Source organism: Coregonus clupeaformis, unplaced genomic scaffold, assembly GCF_020615455.1.
Source record: "Coregonus clupeaformis isolate EN_2021a unplaced genomic scaffold, ASM2061545v1 scaf0178, whole genome shotgun sequence".
NCBI classification, from domain to species: Eukaryota; Metazoa; Chordata; class Actinopteri; order Salmoniformes; family Salmonidae; genus Coregonus; species Coregonus clupeaformis.
The window spans coordinates 84,266-104,817 of NW_025533633.1; the positions used below are offsets into that span (position 1 = coordinate 84,266).

At 47.1% G+C, this 20,552-nt stretch overlaps 1 protein-coding gene across 1 annotated transcript in view; it reads right to left on the reverse strand.

Moving 5' to 3' along the window:
• Positions 1–17,328, reverse strand: part of LOC121556158 (regulator of G-protein signaling 20-like) — a 64,244-nt gene extending 46,916 nt beyond the window's left edge. The window contains exon 1 of the mRNA XM_041870048.2: positions 16,164–17,328. Coding sequence (XP_041725982.1) covers positions 16,164–16,373 — 210 coding nt within the window. The 5' untranslated portion in view covers positions 16,374–17,328. The remainder of the gene's footprint in view (positions 1–16,163) is intronic.
• Between the last annotated feature and the right edge of the window lie 3,224 nt (positions 17,329–20,552).

The window sequence follows — 20,552 nt, forward strand, 5'->3', positions numbered from 1 at the left end:
GACATCAGTCAGGAAGTTAAAGCTGTAGCTCAGTTGGTAGAGCATGGCACTTGCAACGCCAGGGTTGTGGGTTCTTTTCCCACGGGGGGCCAGTATGAAAATGTATGCACTCACTAACTGTAAGTCGCTCTGGATAAGAGCGTCTGCTAAATGAAAAAAAAAAAAAAAAGCTTGGTCGCAAATGGGTCTTCCAAATGGACAATGACCCCAAGCATACTTCCAAAGTTGTGGCAAAATGGCTTAAGGACAACAAAGTCAAGGTATTGGAGTGGTCATCACAAAGCCCTGACCTCAATCCTATAGAAAATGTGTGGGCAGAACTGAAAAAGCGTGTGCGAGCAAGGAGGCCTACAAACCTGACTCAGTTACACCAGCTCTGTCAGGAGGACTGGGCCAAAATTCACCCAACTTATTGTGGGAAGCTTGTGGAAGGCTACCCGAAACGTTTGACCTAAGTTAAACAATTTAAAGGCAATGCTACCAAATACTAATTGAGTGTATGTAAACTTCTGACCCACTGGGAATGTGATGAAATAAATAAAAGCTGAAATAAATAATTCTCTCTACTATTATTCTGACATTTCACATTCTTAAAATAAAGTGGTGATCCTGACTGACTTAAGACAGGGAATTTTTACAAGGATTGAACGTCAGGAATTGTGAGAAACTGAGTTTAAATGTATTTGGCTAAGGTGTATGTAAACTTCCGACTTCAACTGTACATGTAGGTTGATTTAGGTGATTGATTGAAGTACTATGTAAATGTAGGTAGGGGGTGAAAAGCAGAAAGTCCGGGTATCCATTTAATTAACTGTTCAGCAGTCTTATGGCTTTCGGGTTGAAGTTGTTCAGGAGCCTTTTGGTTCCAGACTTGGCGCTCCAGTACTGCTTGCCATGAAGTAGGAGAGAGAACAGAATGTGACTTGGTGGCTGGAGTCTTTCAACATTTTTAGGGCCTTCCTCTGACACCGCCTGGTATAGAGGTCCTGGTTTGGCAAGGAGCTCGGCCCCAGTGATGTACTGGGCCATACACATTATCCTCTGTAGCGCCTTGCGGTCGGATGCCGAGCAGTTACCATACCAAGCGGTGATGCAGCCAGTCAACACTCTCAATGGTGCAGCTTTATATCCTTTTGAGGATCTGAGGGCCCATGCCAAATATTTTCAGCATCCTGAGGGGGAAGAGGCGTTGTCATGCACTCTTTATGACCGTGTTGGTGTGTTTGGACCATGATAGATCCTTAGTGATGTGGACACCAAAGAACTTGAAGATCTCGACCGTCTCCACTACAGCCCCCGGTGATGTGAATGGCGGCCCTCCGTTTCCTGCAGTCCACGATCAGCTCCTTTGTCTTGCTGACATTGAGGGAGAGGTTGTTGTCCTGGAACCACACTGCCAGGTCTCTGACCTCCTCCCTATAGGCTGTCTCATCGTCGTCGGTGATCAGGCTTACCACTGTCGTGTCGTCAGCAAACTTAATGATGGTGTTGGAGTCGTGTGCGGCCACACAGTCGTGGGTGAACAGGGAGTACAGGAGGGGACTAAGCACTCACCCCTGTGGGGGCCCCGTGTTGAGGGTCAGCGTGGCGGAGGTGTTGTTGCCAACCCTCACCACCTGGGGGCGGCCCGTCAGAAAGTCCTGTATCCAATTGCAGAGGGAGGTGTTTAATCCCAGGGTCCTTAGCTTAGTGAGGAGCTTGGAGGGCACTGGTGTTGAACGCTGAGCTGTAGTCAATGAACAGCATTCTCACATAGGTGTTCCTTTTGTCCAGGTGGGAAAGGGCAGTGTGGAGTGCCATAGAGATTGCGTCATCTGTGGACCTGTTGGGGCGTTATGCGAATTGGACTGCGTCTAAGGTTTCTGGGATGATGGTGTTGATGTGAGCCATGACAAGCCTGTCAAAGCATTTCATGGCTACAGATGTGAGTGCTACGGGTCGGTAGTAATTTAGGCAGGTTAACTTCACTTTCCTAGGCACGAGGACTATGGTGGTCTGCTTGAAACATGTGGGTATCACAGACTGGGTCAGGGAGAGGTTGAAAAATGTCAGTGAAGACACTTTCCAGTTTGTCAGCGCATGCTCTGAGTACATGTTCTGGTAATCCATCTGGCCCTGCGGCCTTGTGAATGTTGACCTGTTTAAAGGTCTTGCCCACATCGGCTACGGAGAGCGTGATCACACAGTCGTCTGGAACAGCTGATGCTCTCTTGCATGGTTCAGTGTTGCTTGCCTCGAAGCGAGCATAGAAGTGGTTTAGCTCATCTGGTAGGCTTGTGTCACTGGGCAGCTCGCGGCTGTGCTTCCCTTTGGAGTCTGTAATAGTTTTCAAGCCCTGCCACATCCGACGAGCGTCAGAGCCGGTGTAGTACGATTCAATCTTAGTCCTGTATTGACTCTTTGCCTGTTTGATGGTTCGTCGGAGGGCATATCTTGATTTCTTATGAGCGTCCGGGTTAGAGTCCCGGAATGAAATTACTGTAAAATTGACTGTGTCCATAAAATGTAGATAGTGGGTATGGGCTGGAAGTAGAGGCATAGGCGTTGTGGGGAAAGGGTGGCGGGGTTGGAAAGTAATAAAGGGGAATATACACTGCTCAAAAAAATAAAGGGAACACTTAAACAACACAATGTAACTCCAAGTCAATCACACTTCTGTGAAATCAAACTGTCCACTTAGGAAGCAACACTGATTGACAATACATTTCACATGCAAATGGAATAGACAACAGGTGGAAATTATAGGCAATTAGCAAGACACCCCCCAATAAAGGACTGGTTTTGCAGGTGGTGACTACAGACCACTTCTCAGTTCCTATGCTTCCTGGCTGATGTTTTGGTCACTTTTGAATGCTGGCGGTGCTTTCACTCTAGTGGTAGCATGAGACGGAGTCTACAACCCACCCAAGTGGCTCAGGTAGTGCAGCTCATCCAGGATGGCACATCAATGCGAGCTGTGGCAAGAAGGTTTGCTGTGTCTGTCAGCGTAGTGTCCAGAGCATGGAGGCGCTACCAGGAGACAGGCCAGTACATCAGGAGACGTGGAGGAGGCCGTAGGAGGGCAACAACCCAGCAGCAGGACTGCTACCTCCACCTTTGTGCAAGGAGGAGCAGGAGGAGCACTGCCAGAGCCCTGCAAATGACCTCCAGCAGGCCACAAATGTGCATGTGTCTGCTCAAACGGTCAGAAACAGACTCCATGAGGGTGGTATGAGGGGCCGACGTCCACAGGTGGGGGTTGTGCTTACAGCCCAACACCGTGCAGGACGTATGGCATTTGCCAGAGAACACAAGATTGGCAAATTCGCCACTGGCGCCCTGTGCTCTTCACAGATGAAAGCAGGTTCACACTGAGCACGTGACAGACGTGACAGAGTCTGGAGACGCCGTGGAGAATGTTCTGCTGCCTGCAACATCCTCCAGCATGACCGGTTTGGCGGTGGGTCAGTCATGGTGTGGGGTGGCATTTCTTTGGGGGGCCGCACAGCCCTCCATGTGCTCGCCAGAGGTAGCCTGACTGCCATTAGGTACCGAGATGAGATCCTCAGACCCCTTGTGATACCATATGCTGGTGTGGTTGGCCCTGGGTTCCTCCTAATGCTAGACCTCATGTGGCTGGATTGTGTCAGCAGTTCCTGCAAGAGGAAGGCATTGATGCTATGGACTGGCCCGCCCGTTCCCCAGACCTGAATCCAATTGAGCACATCTGGGACATCATGTCTCGCTCCATCCACCAACGCCACGTTGCACCACAGACTGTCCAGGAGTTGGCGGATGCTTTAGTCCAGGTCTGGGAGGAGATCCCTCAGGAGACCATCCGCCACCTCATCAGGAGCATGCCCAGGCGTTGTAGGGAGGTCATACAGGCACGTGGAGGCCACACACACTACTGAGCCTCATTTTGACTTGTTTTAAGGGAATATCTATGTAAGAATGCTTTTCATTGACTATAGCTCAGCATTCAACACCATATTACCCTCCAAGCTCATCATTAAGCTCGAGGACCTGGGTCTGAACCCGCCCTGTGCAACTGGGTCCTGGACTTCCTGACGGCCGCCCCCAGGTGGTGAAGGTAGGAAACAACACCTCCACTTCGCTGATCCTCAACACTGGGGCCCCACAAGGGTGCGTGCTCAGCCCACTCCTGTACTCCCTGTTCACCCATGACTGCGTGGCCAAGCACGCCTCTAACTCATCAAGTTTGCAGACGACACAACAGTAGTAGGCCTGATTACCAACAATGACGAGACCGCCTACAGGGAGGAAGTGAGGGCTCTGGGAGTGTGGTGCCAGGAAAATAACCTCTCTCTCAACGTCAACAAAACAAAGGAGATGATCGTGGACTTCAGGAAACAGCAGAGGGTGCACCCCCTATCCACACCAACGGGACCACAGTGGAGAAGGTGGAAAGCTTAAGCACAGACAGTGTGTTGAAGAAGGCGCAACAGAGCCTCTTCAACCGCAGGAGGCTGAAGAAATTTGGCTTGGCACCTAAAACCCTCACAAACTTTTACAGATGCACAATTGAGAGCATCCTGTCGGCTGTATCACCGACTGGGACGGCAAATGCACCGCCCACAACCGCAGGGCTCTCCAGAGGGTGGTGAGGTCTGCCCAACGCATTACCGGGGGCAAACTACCAGCCCTCCAAGACACCTACAGCACCCGATGTCACAGGAAGGCCAAAAAGATCATCAAGGACATCAACCACCCGAGCCACTGCCTGTTCACCCCGCTATCATCCAGAAGGCGAGGTCAGTACAGGTGCATCAAAGCTGGGACCGAGAGAATGAAAAACAGCTTCTATCTCAAGGCCATCAGACTGTTAAATAGCCATCACTAGCACATTAGAGGCTGCTGCTGCCTATTGAAATCACTGGCCACTTTAAGAAATGGAACACTAGTCACTTTAATAATGTTTCCATATCTTGCACTACTCATCTCATATGTATATACTGTATTCTATTCTATAATATTCTACTGTATCTTAGTCCATGCCGCTCTGACATTGCTTGTCCATATATTCTTAAATCCCATTCCTTACTTGTTTGTGTGTATTGGGTATATGTTATGTAATTGTTAGATATTACTTGTTAGATATTACTGCACTGTCGGTGCTAGAAGAACAAGCATTTCGCTACACTCGCTATAACATCTGCTAAACATGTGTATGTGACAAATACAATTTGATTTGATTTGATTTGAATATAACTGACAACAGTGTTCTTGATGTATCATGTCCAATACATTTACATTTTTTACATTTTAGTCATTTAGCAGACGCTCTTATCCAGAGCGACTTACAGTTAGTGAGTGTTATGATGAGTTTCTAGGGTATCAAGTAATTACGAATGTAAGGAGGTACTTAGATACTTAGATGAGGAGTTCATGTAAGATATTTAATATGTACATGTTAGTTTCTAACAGACACTGGGACATAGCCCAGCCTCTCTCCTCTAGCTCTCTATCCAGAACACTGGGACATAGCCCATCCTCTCTCCTCTAGCTCTCTAGCTCTCTATCCAGAACACTGGGACATAGCCCAGCCTCTCTCCTCTAGCTCTATCCAGAACACTGGGACATAGCCCAGCCTCTCTCCTCTAGCTCTATCCAGAACACTGGGACATAGCCCAGCCTCTCTCCTCTAGCTCTATCCAGAACACTGGGACATAGCCCAGCCTCTCTCCTCTAGCTCTCTATCCAGAACACTGGGACATAGCCCAGCCTCTCTCCTCTAGCTCTCTAGCTCTCTATCCAGAACACTGGGACATAGCCCAGCCTCTCTCCTCTAGCTCTCTATCCAGAACACTGGGACATAGCCCAGCCTCTCTCCTCTAGCTCTCTATCCAGAACACTGGGACATAGCCCAGCCTCTCTCCTCTAGCTCTCTATCCAGAACAAAGATTCACTCTCTCTTATATACACACACTGTTACAACGTTCCCCCAACATCTGATTATCATCATATCCCTTTCTCTCTTGCTATTACCCTTTGACCCAAGCCAGTACACCATCCCTCGTACTATCCTAAACATCAGTAATCTCCTTTGTCATAATGGAATGTAGACTTCCTGTCACCAAACCCATTTTCTACTAACTCTTGACATTCACCATACTATGACATGACATCATTACACTATAGAAAACATCATATCATGTGTGCATACATTTTTTTGGGGGGTCTTTTTTTTTTTTTTCATACTGGCCCCCCGTTGGAAAACGAACCCACAACCCTGGCGTTGCTAGCGCCATGCTCTACCAACTGAGCTACATGGGGCTACGATATTCTTGATGTCACCGTTTTGTATAATAATTTCTTAATGGTTCAAACAAGATCAGTCATGGACACCCCCACATGGATGTTTACTTCACAACAACTCTCTGGCCTCACCTGCCTCCCTCTTTTTCTCCTCCCTCTCCTTTCTTCTCCTCCCTCTCACTCACTGCACTAAAATATCCTGAACAGAACCCTTTATCCATGTCCATGATGGCCTGGTGTTTACCGGAAATCTTCATTTATCCATTTACCTGGAATTAATCTGGCATCTGTCCATCTAAACAAGCCGATCACGTTCTCAGAAGCTGCCCGTCTAATTATAGAATGCCTATTAACAGGTTACGCTGTAGCTGGTCTCATGCCACATACTGTACAGGAGGATCTCTGTAATGGGATTATGTATTGTGTTGCTCTGATTGGCTACTTATGTATGAATGGAATAGCTGAATGGAACAGCTAACGTGTATAAATCAAATCATATTGTATTTGTCACATCCACATGTTTAGCAGATGTTATTGCAGGTGTAGCGAAATGCTTGTGCTTCTAGCTCCGACAGTGCAGTAATATCTAACAAGTAATATCTAACAATTTCACAACATATACACAAAAATCTAAGTAAGGAATGGAATTAAGAATATAAACATATATGGACAAGCAATGACAGATTTGGACGAGCAATGACAGAGCGGCATGGACTAAGATACAGTAGAATAGTATAGAATACAGTATATACAGTGGGGAGAACAAGTATTTGATACACTGCTGATTTTTCAGATTTTCCTACTTACAAAGCATGTAGAGGTCTGTAATTTTTATCATAGGTACACTTCAACTGTGAGAGACGGAATCTAAAACAAAAATCCAGAAAATCACATTGTATGATTTTTAAGTAATTAATTTGCATTTTATTGCATGACATAAGTATTTGATATATCAGAAAAGCAGAACTTAATATTTGGTACAGAAACCTTTGTTTGCAATTACAGAGATCATACGTTTACTGTAGGTCTTGACCAGGTTTGCACACACTGCAGCAGGGATTTTGGCCCACTCCTCCATACAGACCTTCTCCAGATCCTTCAGGTTTCGGGGCTGTCGCTGGGCAATACGGACTTTCAGCTCCCTCCAAAGATTTTCTATTGGGTTCAGGTCTGGAGACTGGCTAGGCCACTCCAGGACCTTGAGATGCTTCTTACGGAGCCACTCATTAGTTGCCCTGGCTGTGTGTTTTGGGTCGTTGTCATGCTGGAAGACCCAGCCATGACCCATCTTCAATGCTCTTACTGAGGGAAGGAGGTTGTTGGCCAAGATCTCGCGATACATGGCCCCATCCATCCTCCCCTCAATACGGTGCAGTCGTCCTGTCCCCTTTGCAGAAAAGCATCCCCAAAGAATGATGTTTCCACTTCCATGCTTCACGGTTGGGATGGTGTTCTTGGGGTTGTACTCATCTTTCTTCTTCCTCCAAACACGGCGAGTGGAGTTTAGACCAAAAAGCTCTATTTTTGTCTCATCAGACCACATGACCTTCTCCCATTCCTCCTCTGGATCATCCAGATGGTCATTGGCAAACTTCAGACGGGCCTGGACATGCGCTGGCTTGAGCAGGGGGACCTTGCGTGCGCTGCAGGATTTTAATCCATGACGGCGTAGTGTGTTACTAATGGTTTTCTTTGAGACTGTGGTCCCAGCTCTCTTCAGGTCATTGACCGGGTCCTGCCGTGTAGTTCTGGGATGATCCCTCACCTTCCTCATGATCATTGATGCCCCACGAGGTGTGATCTTGCATGAAGCCCCAGACCGAGGGTGATTGACCGTCATCTTGAACTTCTTCCATTTTCTAATAATTGCGCCAACAGTTGTTGCCTTCTCACCAAGCTGCTTGCCTATTGTCCTGTAGCCCATCCCAGCCTTGTGCAGGTCTACAATTTTATCCCTGATGTCCTTACACAGCTCTCTGGTCTTGGCCATTGTGGAGAGGTTGGAGTCTGTTTGATTGAGTGTGTGGACAGGTGTCTTTTATACAGGTAACAAGTTCAAACAGGTGCAGTTAATACAGGTAATGAGTGGAGAACAGGAGGGCTTCTTAAAGAAAAACTAACAGGTCTGTGAGAGACGGAATTCTTACCGGTTGGTAAGTGATCAAATACTTATGTCATGCAATAAAATGCAAATGAATTACTTAAAAATCATACAATGTGATTTTCTGGATTTTTGTTTTAGATTCCGTCTCTCACAGTGGAAGTGTACCTATGATAAAAATTACAGACCTCTACATGCTTTGTAAGTAGGAAAACCTGCAAAATCGGCAGTGTATCAAATACTTGTTCTCCCCACTGTACTTATGAGATGAGTAATGCAAGATATGTAAACATTATTAAAGTGACTAGTGTTCCATTTCTTAAAGTCGCCAGTGATTTCTAGTCTATGTCTACAGGCAGCAGCCTCTAATGTGCTAGTGATGGTTATTTAACAGTCTGATGGCCTTGAAATAGAAGCTGTTTTTCAGTCTCTCGGTCCCAGCTTTGATGCACCTGTACCGACCTTGCGTTCTGGATGATAACGGGGTGAACAGGCAGTGGCTCGGGTGGTTGATGTCTTTGATGATCTTTTTGGCCTTCCTGTGACATCGGGTGATGTAGGTGTCCTGGAGGGCGGGTAGTTTGCCCCCGGTAATGCGTTGGGCAGACCTCACCACCCTCTGGAGAGCCCTGCGGTTCCGGATGGTGCAGTTGCCGTACAAGGCGGTGATACAGCCCGACAGGTTGCTCTCAATTGTGCATCTGTAAAGGTTTGTGAGGGTTTTAGGTGCCAAGCCAAATTTCTTCAGCCTCCTTCGGTTGAAGAGGCTCTGTTGCGCCTTCTTCAACACACTGTCTGTGCTTAAGCTTTCCACCTTCTCCACTGTGGTCCCGTTGGTGTGGATAGGGGGTGCACCCTCTGCTGTTTCCTGAAGTCCACGATCATCTCCTTTGTTTTGTTGACGTTGAGTGAGAGGTTATTTTCCTGGCACCACACTCCCAGAGCCCTCACTTCCTCCCTGTAGGCGGTCTCGTCATTGTTGGTAATCAGGCCTACTACTGTTGTGTCGTCTGCAAACTTGATGAGTTAGAGGCGTGCTTGGCCACGCAGTCATGGGTGAACAGGGAGTACAGGAGTGGGCTGAGCACGCACCCTTGTGGGGCCCCAGTGTTGAGGATCAGCGAAGTGGAGGTGTTGTTTCCTACCTTCACCACCTGGGGGCGGCCCGTCAGGAAGTCCAGGACCCAGTTGCACAGGGCGGGTTCAGACCCAGGTCCTCGAGCTTAATGATGAGCTTGGAGGGTACTATGGTGTTGAATGCTGAGCTATAGTCAATGAACAGCATTCTTACATAAATATTCCTCTTGTCCAGATGGGATAGGGCAGTGTGCAGTGTGATGGCGATTGTATCGTCTGTGGATCTATTGGGGCGGTAAGCAAATTGAAGTAGGTCTAGGGTGACAGGTAAGGTAGAGGTGATATGATCCTTGACTAGTCTCTCAAAGCACTTCATGATGACAGAGGTGAATGCTACGGGGCAAGAGTCATTTAGTTCAGTTACCTTTGCTTTCTTGGGTACAGGAACAGTGGTGGCCATCTTGAAGCATGCGGGGACAGCAGATTGGGATAGGGAGATAATTAATATGTCCGTAAACACTCCAGCCAGCTGGTCTGCGCATGCTCTGAGGACGCGGCTAGGGATGCCGTCTGGGCCGGCAGCCTTGCGAGGGTTAACATGCTTAAATGTCTTACTCATGTCGGCCACGAAGAAGGAGAGCCCACAGTCCTTGGTAGTGGGCCGCGTCGGTGGCACTGTGTTATCCTCAAAGCGGGCAAAGAATGTGTTGTCCGGAAGCAAGACGTCGGTGTCAGCGATGTGGCTGGTTTTCCTTTTGTAGTCTGTGATTGTCTGTAGACCCTGCCACATACGTCTCCACTTTGTCTCTATACTGGCGTTTTGCCTGTTTGATTGCCTTACGGAGTGAGTAGCTACACTGTTTGTATTCTGCCATATTCCCAGTAACCTTGCCATGGTTAAATGCGGTGGTTCACGCTTTCAGATTTGCGCGAATGCTGCCATCTATCCACGGTTTCTGGTTAGGGTAGGTTTTAATAGTCACAGTGGGTACAACATCTCCTGTACACTTCCTGATAAACTCAGTCACCATTTCAGTGTATTCGTCAAAATTATTTTCGCAAGCTATCCGGAACATATCCCAGTCCGGATGATCAAAACAATCTTGAAGCATGGATTCCGATTGGTCAGACCAGCGTTGAATAGTCCTTAGCACGGGTACTTCCTGTTTGAGTTTCTGCCTATAGGAAGGGAGGAGCAAATAGAGTTATGGTCAGGGCGGGGGAGGGCCTTGTAAGCATCCCGGAAGTTTGAATAGCAATGGTAGAGGATTTTAGCTGCGCGAGTACAACAGTCGATATGTTGATAGAACTTCGGCAGCCTAGTCCTCAAATTTGCTTTGTTAAAATCCCCGGCTACAATAAATGCAGCCTCAGGATATGTGGTTTCCAGTTTGCATAAGGTCCAGTGAAGTTCTTTGAGGGCCGTCGTGGTATCGGCTTGAGGGGGGATATACACGGCCGTGACTATAACCGAAGAGAATTCTCTTTGGAGATAATACGGTCGGCATTTGATTGTGAGGTATTCTAGGTCGGGTGAACAGAAGGACTCGAGTTCCTGTATGATACTACAATTACACCGTGAGTCGTTAATCATGAAACACACACCTCCGCCTTCTGCTTCCCTGAGAGATATTTGTTCTTGTCTGTGCGATGAACTGAGAACCCATCTGGCTGGACCGATTCCGACAGAATATCCAGAGAGAGCCATGTTTCCATGAAACAGAGTATGTTACAGTCCTTGAAGTCTCTCTGGAAATAAATCCTTGCCCGTAGTTCGTCAACTTTGTTATCCAAAGACTAAACATTAGCGAGTAATATACTTGGAAGCGGTGGTTGGTGTGCGCGTGTCACGCCCTGGCTCTGGGGACACTTGTATGTTGAGCCAGGGTGTGAGTTTCCATTTGTTTTTCTAGTAGTTGTATTTCTATGTTGGCCAGAGTGGTTCCCAATCAGAGGCAACGAGTGTCAGCTGTTGCTGGTTGTCTCTGATTGGGAACCATATTTATACAGGCTGTTTTCCCACAATGGTTGTGGGATCTTGTTCCAGTGTGGTTTGTGTTAGACCGTGGACGTCACGTTATCGTTTGTTTTTTTGTTCTTGTAATCACTAATAAAAGAGTATGTTCGCCTTCAACGCTGCGCCTTGGTCCTCTGTTCCCGACGATCGTGACAGAAGATCCCACCAAAACTGGACCAAGCAGCGTGTCCAGGAGCCATCGCCAGGGGAATCTCTAGCGGATCTCCGTTGCAACCTCGACTGGGTCAAGCCAAGTGAAGAGCAGAGAGGTTGGACTTGGGAGTAGTGGAGGAAGAGTCTCGACTGGGCCAAGCCAAGTGAAGAGCAGAGAGGGTGGACTTGGGAGCAGTGGAGGAAGAGTCTCGACTGGGCCAAGCCAAGTGAAGAGCAGAGAGGGTGGACTTGGGAGCAGTGGAGGAAGAGTCTCGACTGGGCCAAGCCAAGTGAAGAGCAGAGAGGTTGGACTTTGGAGCAGTGGGGTGAGAGTCTGGCGAGAGATAGGGAGGCCTGGTCCACGGGGAGGAGAGACACCCATAAATTTTTTAGGGGGGGTTCACGCCGTGGACGACGGGGCAGCAGGAGACCGCGATAGAGCGGTCCAGCGGGTTGGCAGAGGAGGCCGCCAGTTTACGGGGGCCACTAGTCAAAAAGGGGAAGGAAGGTGTAGAGGCACGGCGAGAGGTACTGGGGTGTGTTACCAGTCCGGTCCGGCCCGTTCCTGATCCCTGCGTAGGGCCAGTGGTGTGTGTCCCCAGTACGGTCCGGTCTGTTCCTGTCCCTTGCACCAAGCCTATGGTGCGCGTCGCCAGCCCGGCCCGGCCTGATCCTGCTCCCCGCACCAAGCCAATGGTGCGCGTCGCCAGCCCGGTCCGGCTCGTTCCTGCTCCCCGCACCAAGCCAATGGTGCGCGTCGCCAGCCCGGCCCGGCCTGTTCTTGCTCCCCGCACCAAGCCAATGGTGCGCGTCGCCAGCCCGACCCGGCCTGTTCCAGCTCCCCGCACCAAGCCAATGGTGCGCGTCGCCAGCCCGGTCCGGCCCGTTCCTACTCCCCGCACCAAGCCTATGGTGCGCGTCGCCAGCCCGGCCCGGCCCGCTCCTGCTCCCCGCACCAAGTCAGTGGTGCGCTTCGTCAGCCCGGCTCGGTCCGTTCCTGCTCCCCACACCAAGCCAGTGGTGTGCGTCGTCAGTCCGCCACGGCCCGTGCCTGTTCCACCGGTGCCTGGTACGGCACCGGTCAGCTGCTCCACGCTGGAGCTAGAGCAATCCGCTCCACCAGTGTTCAGTTCAGCTCCGGTCAGCAGGGCCAGACCGGACCAGGGGTACTTTGGGGGGTTAGAGAGGGAGTGGGGATCATGCCCGGAGCCGGATCCGCCGCCAAGGCGGAGTGCCCACCCGGTCCCTCCCCTGTGGTATTTGGTTGGCGCGGTCGGAGTCCGCGCCTTTAGGGGGGGGTACTGTCACGCCCTGGCTCTGGGGACACTTGTTTTTTTGAGCCAGGGTGTGAGTTTCCAATTGTTTTTCTAGTAGTTGTATTTCTATGTTGGCCAGAGTGGTTCCCAATCAGAGGCAACGAGTGTCAGCTGTTGCTGGTTGTCTCTGATTGGGAACCATATTTAGACAGGCTGTTTTCCCACAGTGGTTGTTGGATCTTGTTCCAGTGTGGTTTGTGTTAGACCGTGGACGTCACGTTATCGTTTGTTGTTTTGTTCTTGTAATCACTAATAAAAGAGTATGTTCGCCTTCAACGCTGCGCCTTGGTCCTCTGTTCCCGACGATCGTGACAGCGCGCCTCCTAAGTCGAACCAGCAGGCCGCTCCGAGTGCCTCTCCTCCGCCGGCGATGTTTTGGGTCGGCCGCTGGAATCAGTTCAGTTGCCCTGGAGAGAGCAAACAAAGGATCTGCTTCGGGAAAGTAATATTCCTGGTCGTAATGCTGGTAGTTCTGGTGAGTTACCGCCGCTCTGATATCCAACATAAAAAAAACAAAATACCGCAAAGTTTCCTAAGAGCTAGTCTCGAGGCCTCCATATTTGTCTGCGCCAACATGTAGTGGAAGGTATCAGCTAATTATGGCCTCAACATTCCAAGACAACAGTTCTAATCTTCTTAGACAGGAAACGCTGGGACAGAAATAGACTGTAGGCTTTCAGGAAACAGATGAATGGTTGCTAACACACACACTAATATACGTACTGTACAGCCAGGACCCTCCTTATATATACTAATTGATATAGTACAGCCAGGTCCCTCCACTACAGATACTTATAGATATAGTACAGCCAGGTCCCTCCACTACAGATACTTATAGATATAGTACAGCCAGGTCCCTCCACTACAGATACTTATATATATAGTACAGCCAGGTCCCTCCACTACAGATACTTATAGATATAGTACAGCCAGGTCCCTCCACAGATAGTACAGCCAGGACCCTCCACTACAGATAGTACAGCCAGGACCCTCCACTACAGATACTTATAGATATAGTACAGCCAGGTCCCTCCACTACAGATAGTACAGCCAGGTCCCTCCACTACAGATACTTATAGATATAGTACAGCCAGGTCCCTCCACTACAGATACTTATAGATATAGTACAGCCAGGTCCCTCCACTACAGATAGTACAGCCAGGTCCCTCCACTACAGATACTTATAGATATAGTACAGCCAGGTCCCTCCACTACAGATACTTATAGATATAGTACAGCCAGGTCCCTCCACTACAGATACTTATAGATATAGTACAGCCAGGTCCCTCCACTACAGATACTTATAGATATAGTACAGCCAGGTCCCTCCACTACAGATACTTATAGATATAGTACAGCCAGGTCCCTCCACTACAGATACTTATAGATATAGTACAGCCAGGTCCCTCCACTACAGATACTTATAGATATAGTACAGCCAGGTCCCTCCACTACAGATACTTATAGATATAGTACAGCCAGGTCCCTCCACTACAGATACTTATAGATATAGTACAGCCAGGTCCCTCCACTACAGATACTTATAGATATAGTACAGCCAGGTCCCTCCACTACAGATACTTATAGATATAGTACAGCCAGGTCCCTCCACTACAGATACTTATAGATATAGTACAGCCAGGTCCCTCCACTACAGATACTTATAGATATAGTACAGCCAGGACCCTCCACTACAGATACTTATAGATATAGTACAGCCAGGTCCCTCCACTACAGATACTTATAGATATAGTACAGCCAGGTCCCTCCACTACAGATACTTATAGATATAGTACAGCCAGGACCCTCCACTACAGATACTTATAGATATAGTACAGCCAGGTCCCTCCACTACAGATACTTATAGATATAGTACAGCCAGGTCCCTCCACTACAGATACTTATAGATATAGTACAGCCAGGTCCCTCCACTATAGATAGTACAGCCAGGACCCTCCACTACAGATACTTATAGATATAGTACAGCCAGGTCCCTCCACTACAGATACTTATAGATATTGTACAGCCAGGACCCTCCACTACAGATACTTATAGATATAGTACAGCCAGGTCCCTCCACTACAGATACTTATAGATATAGTACAGCCAGGTCCCTCCACTACAGATAGTACAGCCAGGTCCCTCCACTACAGATAGTACAGCCAGGACCCTCCACTACAGATACTTATAGATATAGTACAGCCAGGTCCCTCCACTACAGATAGTACAGCCAGGTCCCTCCACTACAGATACTTATAGATATAGTACAGCCAGGACCCTCTACTACAGATACTTATAGATATAGTACAGCCAGGTCCCTCCACTACAGATACTTATAGATATAGTACAGCCAGGTCCCTCCACTACAGATACTTATAGATATAGTACAGCCAGGACCCTCCACTACAGATACTTATAGATATAGTACAGCCAGGTCCCTCCACTACAGATACTTATAGATATAGTACAGCCAGGTCCCTCCACTACAGATAGTACAGCCAGGTCCCTCCACTACAGATACTTATAGATATAGTACAGCCAGGTCCCTCCACTACAGATACTTATAGATATAGTACAGCCAGGTCCCTCCACTGCAGATACTTATAGATATAGTACAGCCAGGTCCCTCCACTACAGATACTTATAGATATAGTACAGCCAGGTCCCTCCACTACAGATACTTATAGATATAGTACAGCCATGTCCCTCCACTGCAGATACTTATAGATATAGTACAGCCAGGTCCCTCCACTACAGATACTTATAGATATAGTACAGCCAGGTCCCTCCACTACAGATACTTATATATATAGTACAGCCAGGTCCCTCCACTACAGATAGTACAGCCAGGTCCCTCCACTACAGATACTTATAGATATAGAACAGCCAGGACCCTCCACTACAGATACTTATAGATATTGTACAGCCAGGTCCCTCCACTGCAATCACGTATAGATGTACATCTGTCCAAGTCCTTCCATAACAACAGTACTATAACCAACAGCACAGAGTTTCACTACTTCTCTCTTGGTTTGTCTCTCAGTATTTGAACTTCAACAGACACCTAAACTTCTACCATTGGCTTGGTTGGGAATGGGGATATCATTCTAATTGATCATATTTCTATAATTTATAGATCATTACAAAGTGAACTAAATCAGATATCACCAGTTTGACTAGTTCCAGTTCTATCAGGCAGGCTACAGCACTAGCATAGCTGTGTCTCATCATGAGGCCTTACCTGGGAGAACACTGCATCCTGGTCCCCGTCACCATGACCCCCATCGTCATTGTCCCTTTTGTCATGGTCTCTGTTGTCATGGTCTCCATCTTCTGTCCCTGGGGCTAGGTATCCCTCGCCCTGACGACAGACCCTCAGCAGCCCCAGGATGTGGTGCCACATCAGGGCCCGAGAGTGGCCTATCCCCCGAACACACAGGCCTCCCACCATCCACACCCCAGCAGCTAGCGTGTGTCAGGGGTGGTCATCAGGGGTGGTCATCAGGGGTGGTCATCAGGGGTGGTCATCAGGGGTGGTCATCAGGGGTGGTCATCAGAGTCCCACCACCTCAGTGGAGCCTCCAGGGCATCCTGAACACATGGGATGTCTCTCAAACTCCCTGTATCTCTCTCTACCTACCTCTACCACTATTTATCCGTCAGTCTCTACCTCTACTCTCTACCTCTACCTCTCTCTGTCTCTCTACCTACCTCTACCACTATTTATCCGTCAGTCTCTACCTCTACTCTCTACCTCTACCACTATTTATCCGTCAGTCTCTACCTCTACTCTCTACCTCTACCACTATTTATCCGTCAGTCTCTACCTCTACTCTCTACCTCTACCACTATTTATCCGTCAGTCTCTACCTCTACTCTCTACCTCTACCTCTCTCTGTCTCTCTACCTACCTCTACCACTATTTATCCGTCAGTCTCTACCTCTACTCTCTACCTCTACCTCTCTCTGTCTCTCTACCTACCTCTACCACTATTTATCCGTCAGTCTCTACCTCTACTCTCTACCTCTACCTCTCTCTGTCTCTCTACCTCTGTCTCCCTACTTCTCTACCGTTTCCACCAACTCTGTCAGACTCTCTACCAGAGAGGGGCTAACTACCTAGCCTATCGTAGCATAGTGTTTCTGACCAGAGAAGAGCTAACTATCTAGCCTATTGTAGCATAGTGTTTCTGACCAGAGAAGGGCTAACTACCTAGCCTATCGTAGCATAGTGTTTAAGACCAGAGAAGAGCTAACTATCTAGCCTATCGTAGTGTCTCTGACCAGAGAAGGGCTAACTACCTAGCCTATTGTAGCATAGTGTCTCTGACCAGAGAAGAGCTAACTACCTAGCCTATCGTAGCAAAGTGTTTCTGACCAGAGAAGAGCTAACTATCTAGCCTATCGTAGTGTCTCTGACCCCCAGTATCAGCTTTGTGTTGACAGTGAGCCTGGTGAGAAGACAGGACAGGAGGGGATTATGACCCTGTGCGTTCCATCCCACTGGATGTTATCCTGATTCCACAGGACTGCTGTAGTTTAGTACCTCCCACAGGCTTAGGGCAGATTAAAACAGACATAGTCTTAGTGTGTATGGCAGTGCTGTAATGATGTCTGCCTGATTGTGTGATGATGGGCAGTGCTGTAATGATGTCTGCCTGATTGTGTGATGATGGGCAGTGCTGTAATGATGTCTGCCTGATTGTGTGATGATGGGCAGTGCTGTAATGATGTCTGCCTGATTGTGTGATGATGGGCAGTGCTGTAATGATGTCTGCCTGATTGTGTGATGATGGGCAGTGCTGTAATGATGTCTGCCTGATTGTGTGATGATGGGCAGTGCTGTAATGATGTCTGCCTGATTGTGTGATGATGGGCAGTGCTGTAATGATGTCTGCCTGATTGTGTGATGATGGGCAGTGCTGTAATGATGTCTGCCTGATTGTGTGATGATGGGCAGTGCTGTAATGATGTCTGCCTGATTGTGTGATGATGGGCAGTGCTGTAATGATGTCTGCCTGATTGTGTGATGATGGGCAGTGCTGTAATGATGTCTGCCTGATTGTGTGATGATGGGCAGTGCTGTAATGATGTCTGCCTGATTGTGTGATGATGGGCAGTGCTGTAATGATGTCTGCCTGATTGTGTGATGATGGGCAGTGCTGTAATGATGTCTGCCTGATTGTGTGATGATGGGCAGTGCTGTAATGATGTCTGCCTGATTGTGTGATGATGGGCAGTGCTGTAATGATGTCTGTCTGATTGTGTGATGATGGGCAGTGCTGTAATGATGTCTGCCTGATTGTGTGATGATGGGCAGTGCTGTAATGATGTCTGCCTGATTGTGTGATGATGGGCAGTGCTGTAATGATGTCTGCCTGATTGTGTGATGATGGGCAGTGCTGTAATGATGTCTGCCTGATTGTGTGATGATGGGCAGTGCTGTAATGATGTCTGTCTGATTGTGTGATGATGGGCAGTGCTGTAATGATGTCTGTCTGATTGTGTGATGATGGGCAGTGCTGTAATGATGTGATTGTGTCTCTCCACTGTTTGTTGAATACTTAAACCCATTACTCTAACACACTGGACTAGTTCAACACATTGTGTAATTGTTTTCTACACTGCCACTGCCATTATAATGTATGGATTATGCAATTATAAAGGAGACATGAGTGTTACAGTTAGATGTGATTGTTCTGGGATCTCTGGAGGCATGTGACATATGTTTATACCATAAAATAAGATAATAGATGTGGTAAAGAGGTTAATGGAACTCCACCAAAACAATGGAAATGCCATTAAAACCCTTGGGGGAAAGATACTGAAAATCCCCATTGGTTGTTGACCATTGATAGACAACCATTTTCAAGTCTTGCCATAGATTTTCATGTAGATTTAAGTCAAAACTGTAACTAGGCCACTCATGAACATTTACTGTCTTCTTGGTAAGCAACTCAAATGTAGATTTGACCTTGTGTTTTAGGTTATTGTCCTGCTGAAAGGTTAATTCATCTCCCAGTGTCTGGTGGACAGCAGACTGAACCAGGTATTTTCCTCTGGGATTCTGCCTGTGCTTAGCTCCATTCTGTTTATTTTTTATCCTGAAAAACTCCCCAGTCCTTAAATGCCCTAAGGGGTAAAAGAAAAAGAAAACCATCCCCATAGAAATCTGTCAGTTTAAGCTAGAGATATTTGTTTTTTTTTGCATTGGACGTATCTCAATCCACCCGAAAATCGGTCTTCTCACAAAATCGTCTGTAGCATCCGAAAGGTACCAGTCGAAAAAAATCATGGAAGTATTTATGGAGACTGTTTAGTGACAAAAATAAAGAGTTAAATAAATGCAAAAGAAAAATCTATCAGATATAGGACTGACACTAAAAACAAAGTTCCTTTTGATATTTTTTGGGACGATCTGTTGTTCCATGTAGTGAATCTGTTATTCAATGTGTTTGTATGGGCTAATAGCAGTAAGGACTATCTGTTGTTCCATGTAGTGAATCTGTTATTCAATGTGTTTGTATGGGCTAATAGCAGTAAGGACTATCTGTTGTTCCATGTAGTGAATCTGTTATTCAATGTGTTTGTACGGGCTAATAGCAGTAAGGACTATCTGTTGTTCCATGTAGTGAATCTGTTATTCAATGTGTTTGTATGGGCTAATAGCAGTAAGGACTATCTGTTGTTCCATGTAGTGAATCTATTATTCAATGTGTTTGTACGGGCTAATAGCAGTAAGGACTGTCTGTTGTTCCATGTAGTGAATCTGTTATTCAATGTGTTTGTATGGGCTAATAGCAGTAAGGACTATCTGTTGTTCCATGTAGTGAATCTGTTATTCAATGTGTTTGTATGGGCTAATAGCAGTAAGGACTATCTGTTGTTCCATGTAGTGAATCTGTTATTCAATGTGTTTGTATGGGCTAATAGCAGTAAGGACTATCTGTTGTTCCATGTAATGAATCTGTTATTCAATGTGTTTGTATGGGCTAATAGCAGTAAGGACTATCTGTTGTTCCATGTAGTGAATCTGTTATTCAATGTGTTTGTATGGGCTAATAGCAGTAAGGACTATCTGTTGTTCCATGTAGTGAATCTGTTATTCAATGTGTTTGTATGGGCTAATAGCAGTAAGGACTATCTGTTGTTCCATGTAGTGAATCTGTTATTCAATGTGTTTGTATGGGCTAATAGCAGTAAGGACTATCTGTTGTTCCATGTAGTGAATCTGTTATTCAATGTGTTTGTATGGGCTAATAGCAGTAAGGACTATCTGTTGTTCCATGTAGTGAATCTGTTATTCAATGTGTTTGTATGGGCTAATAGCAGTAAGGACTATCTGTTGTTCCATGTAGTGAATCTGTTATTCAATGTGTTTGTACGGGCTAATAGCAGTAAGGACTATCTGTTGTTCCATGTAGTGAATCTGTTATTCAATGTGTTTGTATGGGCTAATAGCAGTAAGGACTATCTGTTGTTCCATGTAGTGAATCTGTTATTCAATGTGTTTGTATGGGCTAATAGCAGTAAGGACTATCTGTTGTTCCATGTAGTGAATCTGTTATTCAATGTGTTTGTATGGGCTAATAGCAGTAAGGACTATCTGTTATTCCATGTAGTGAATCTG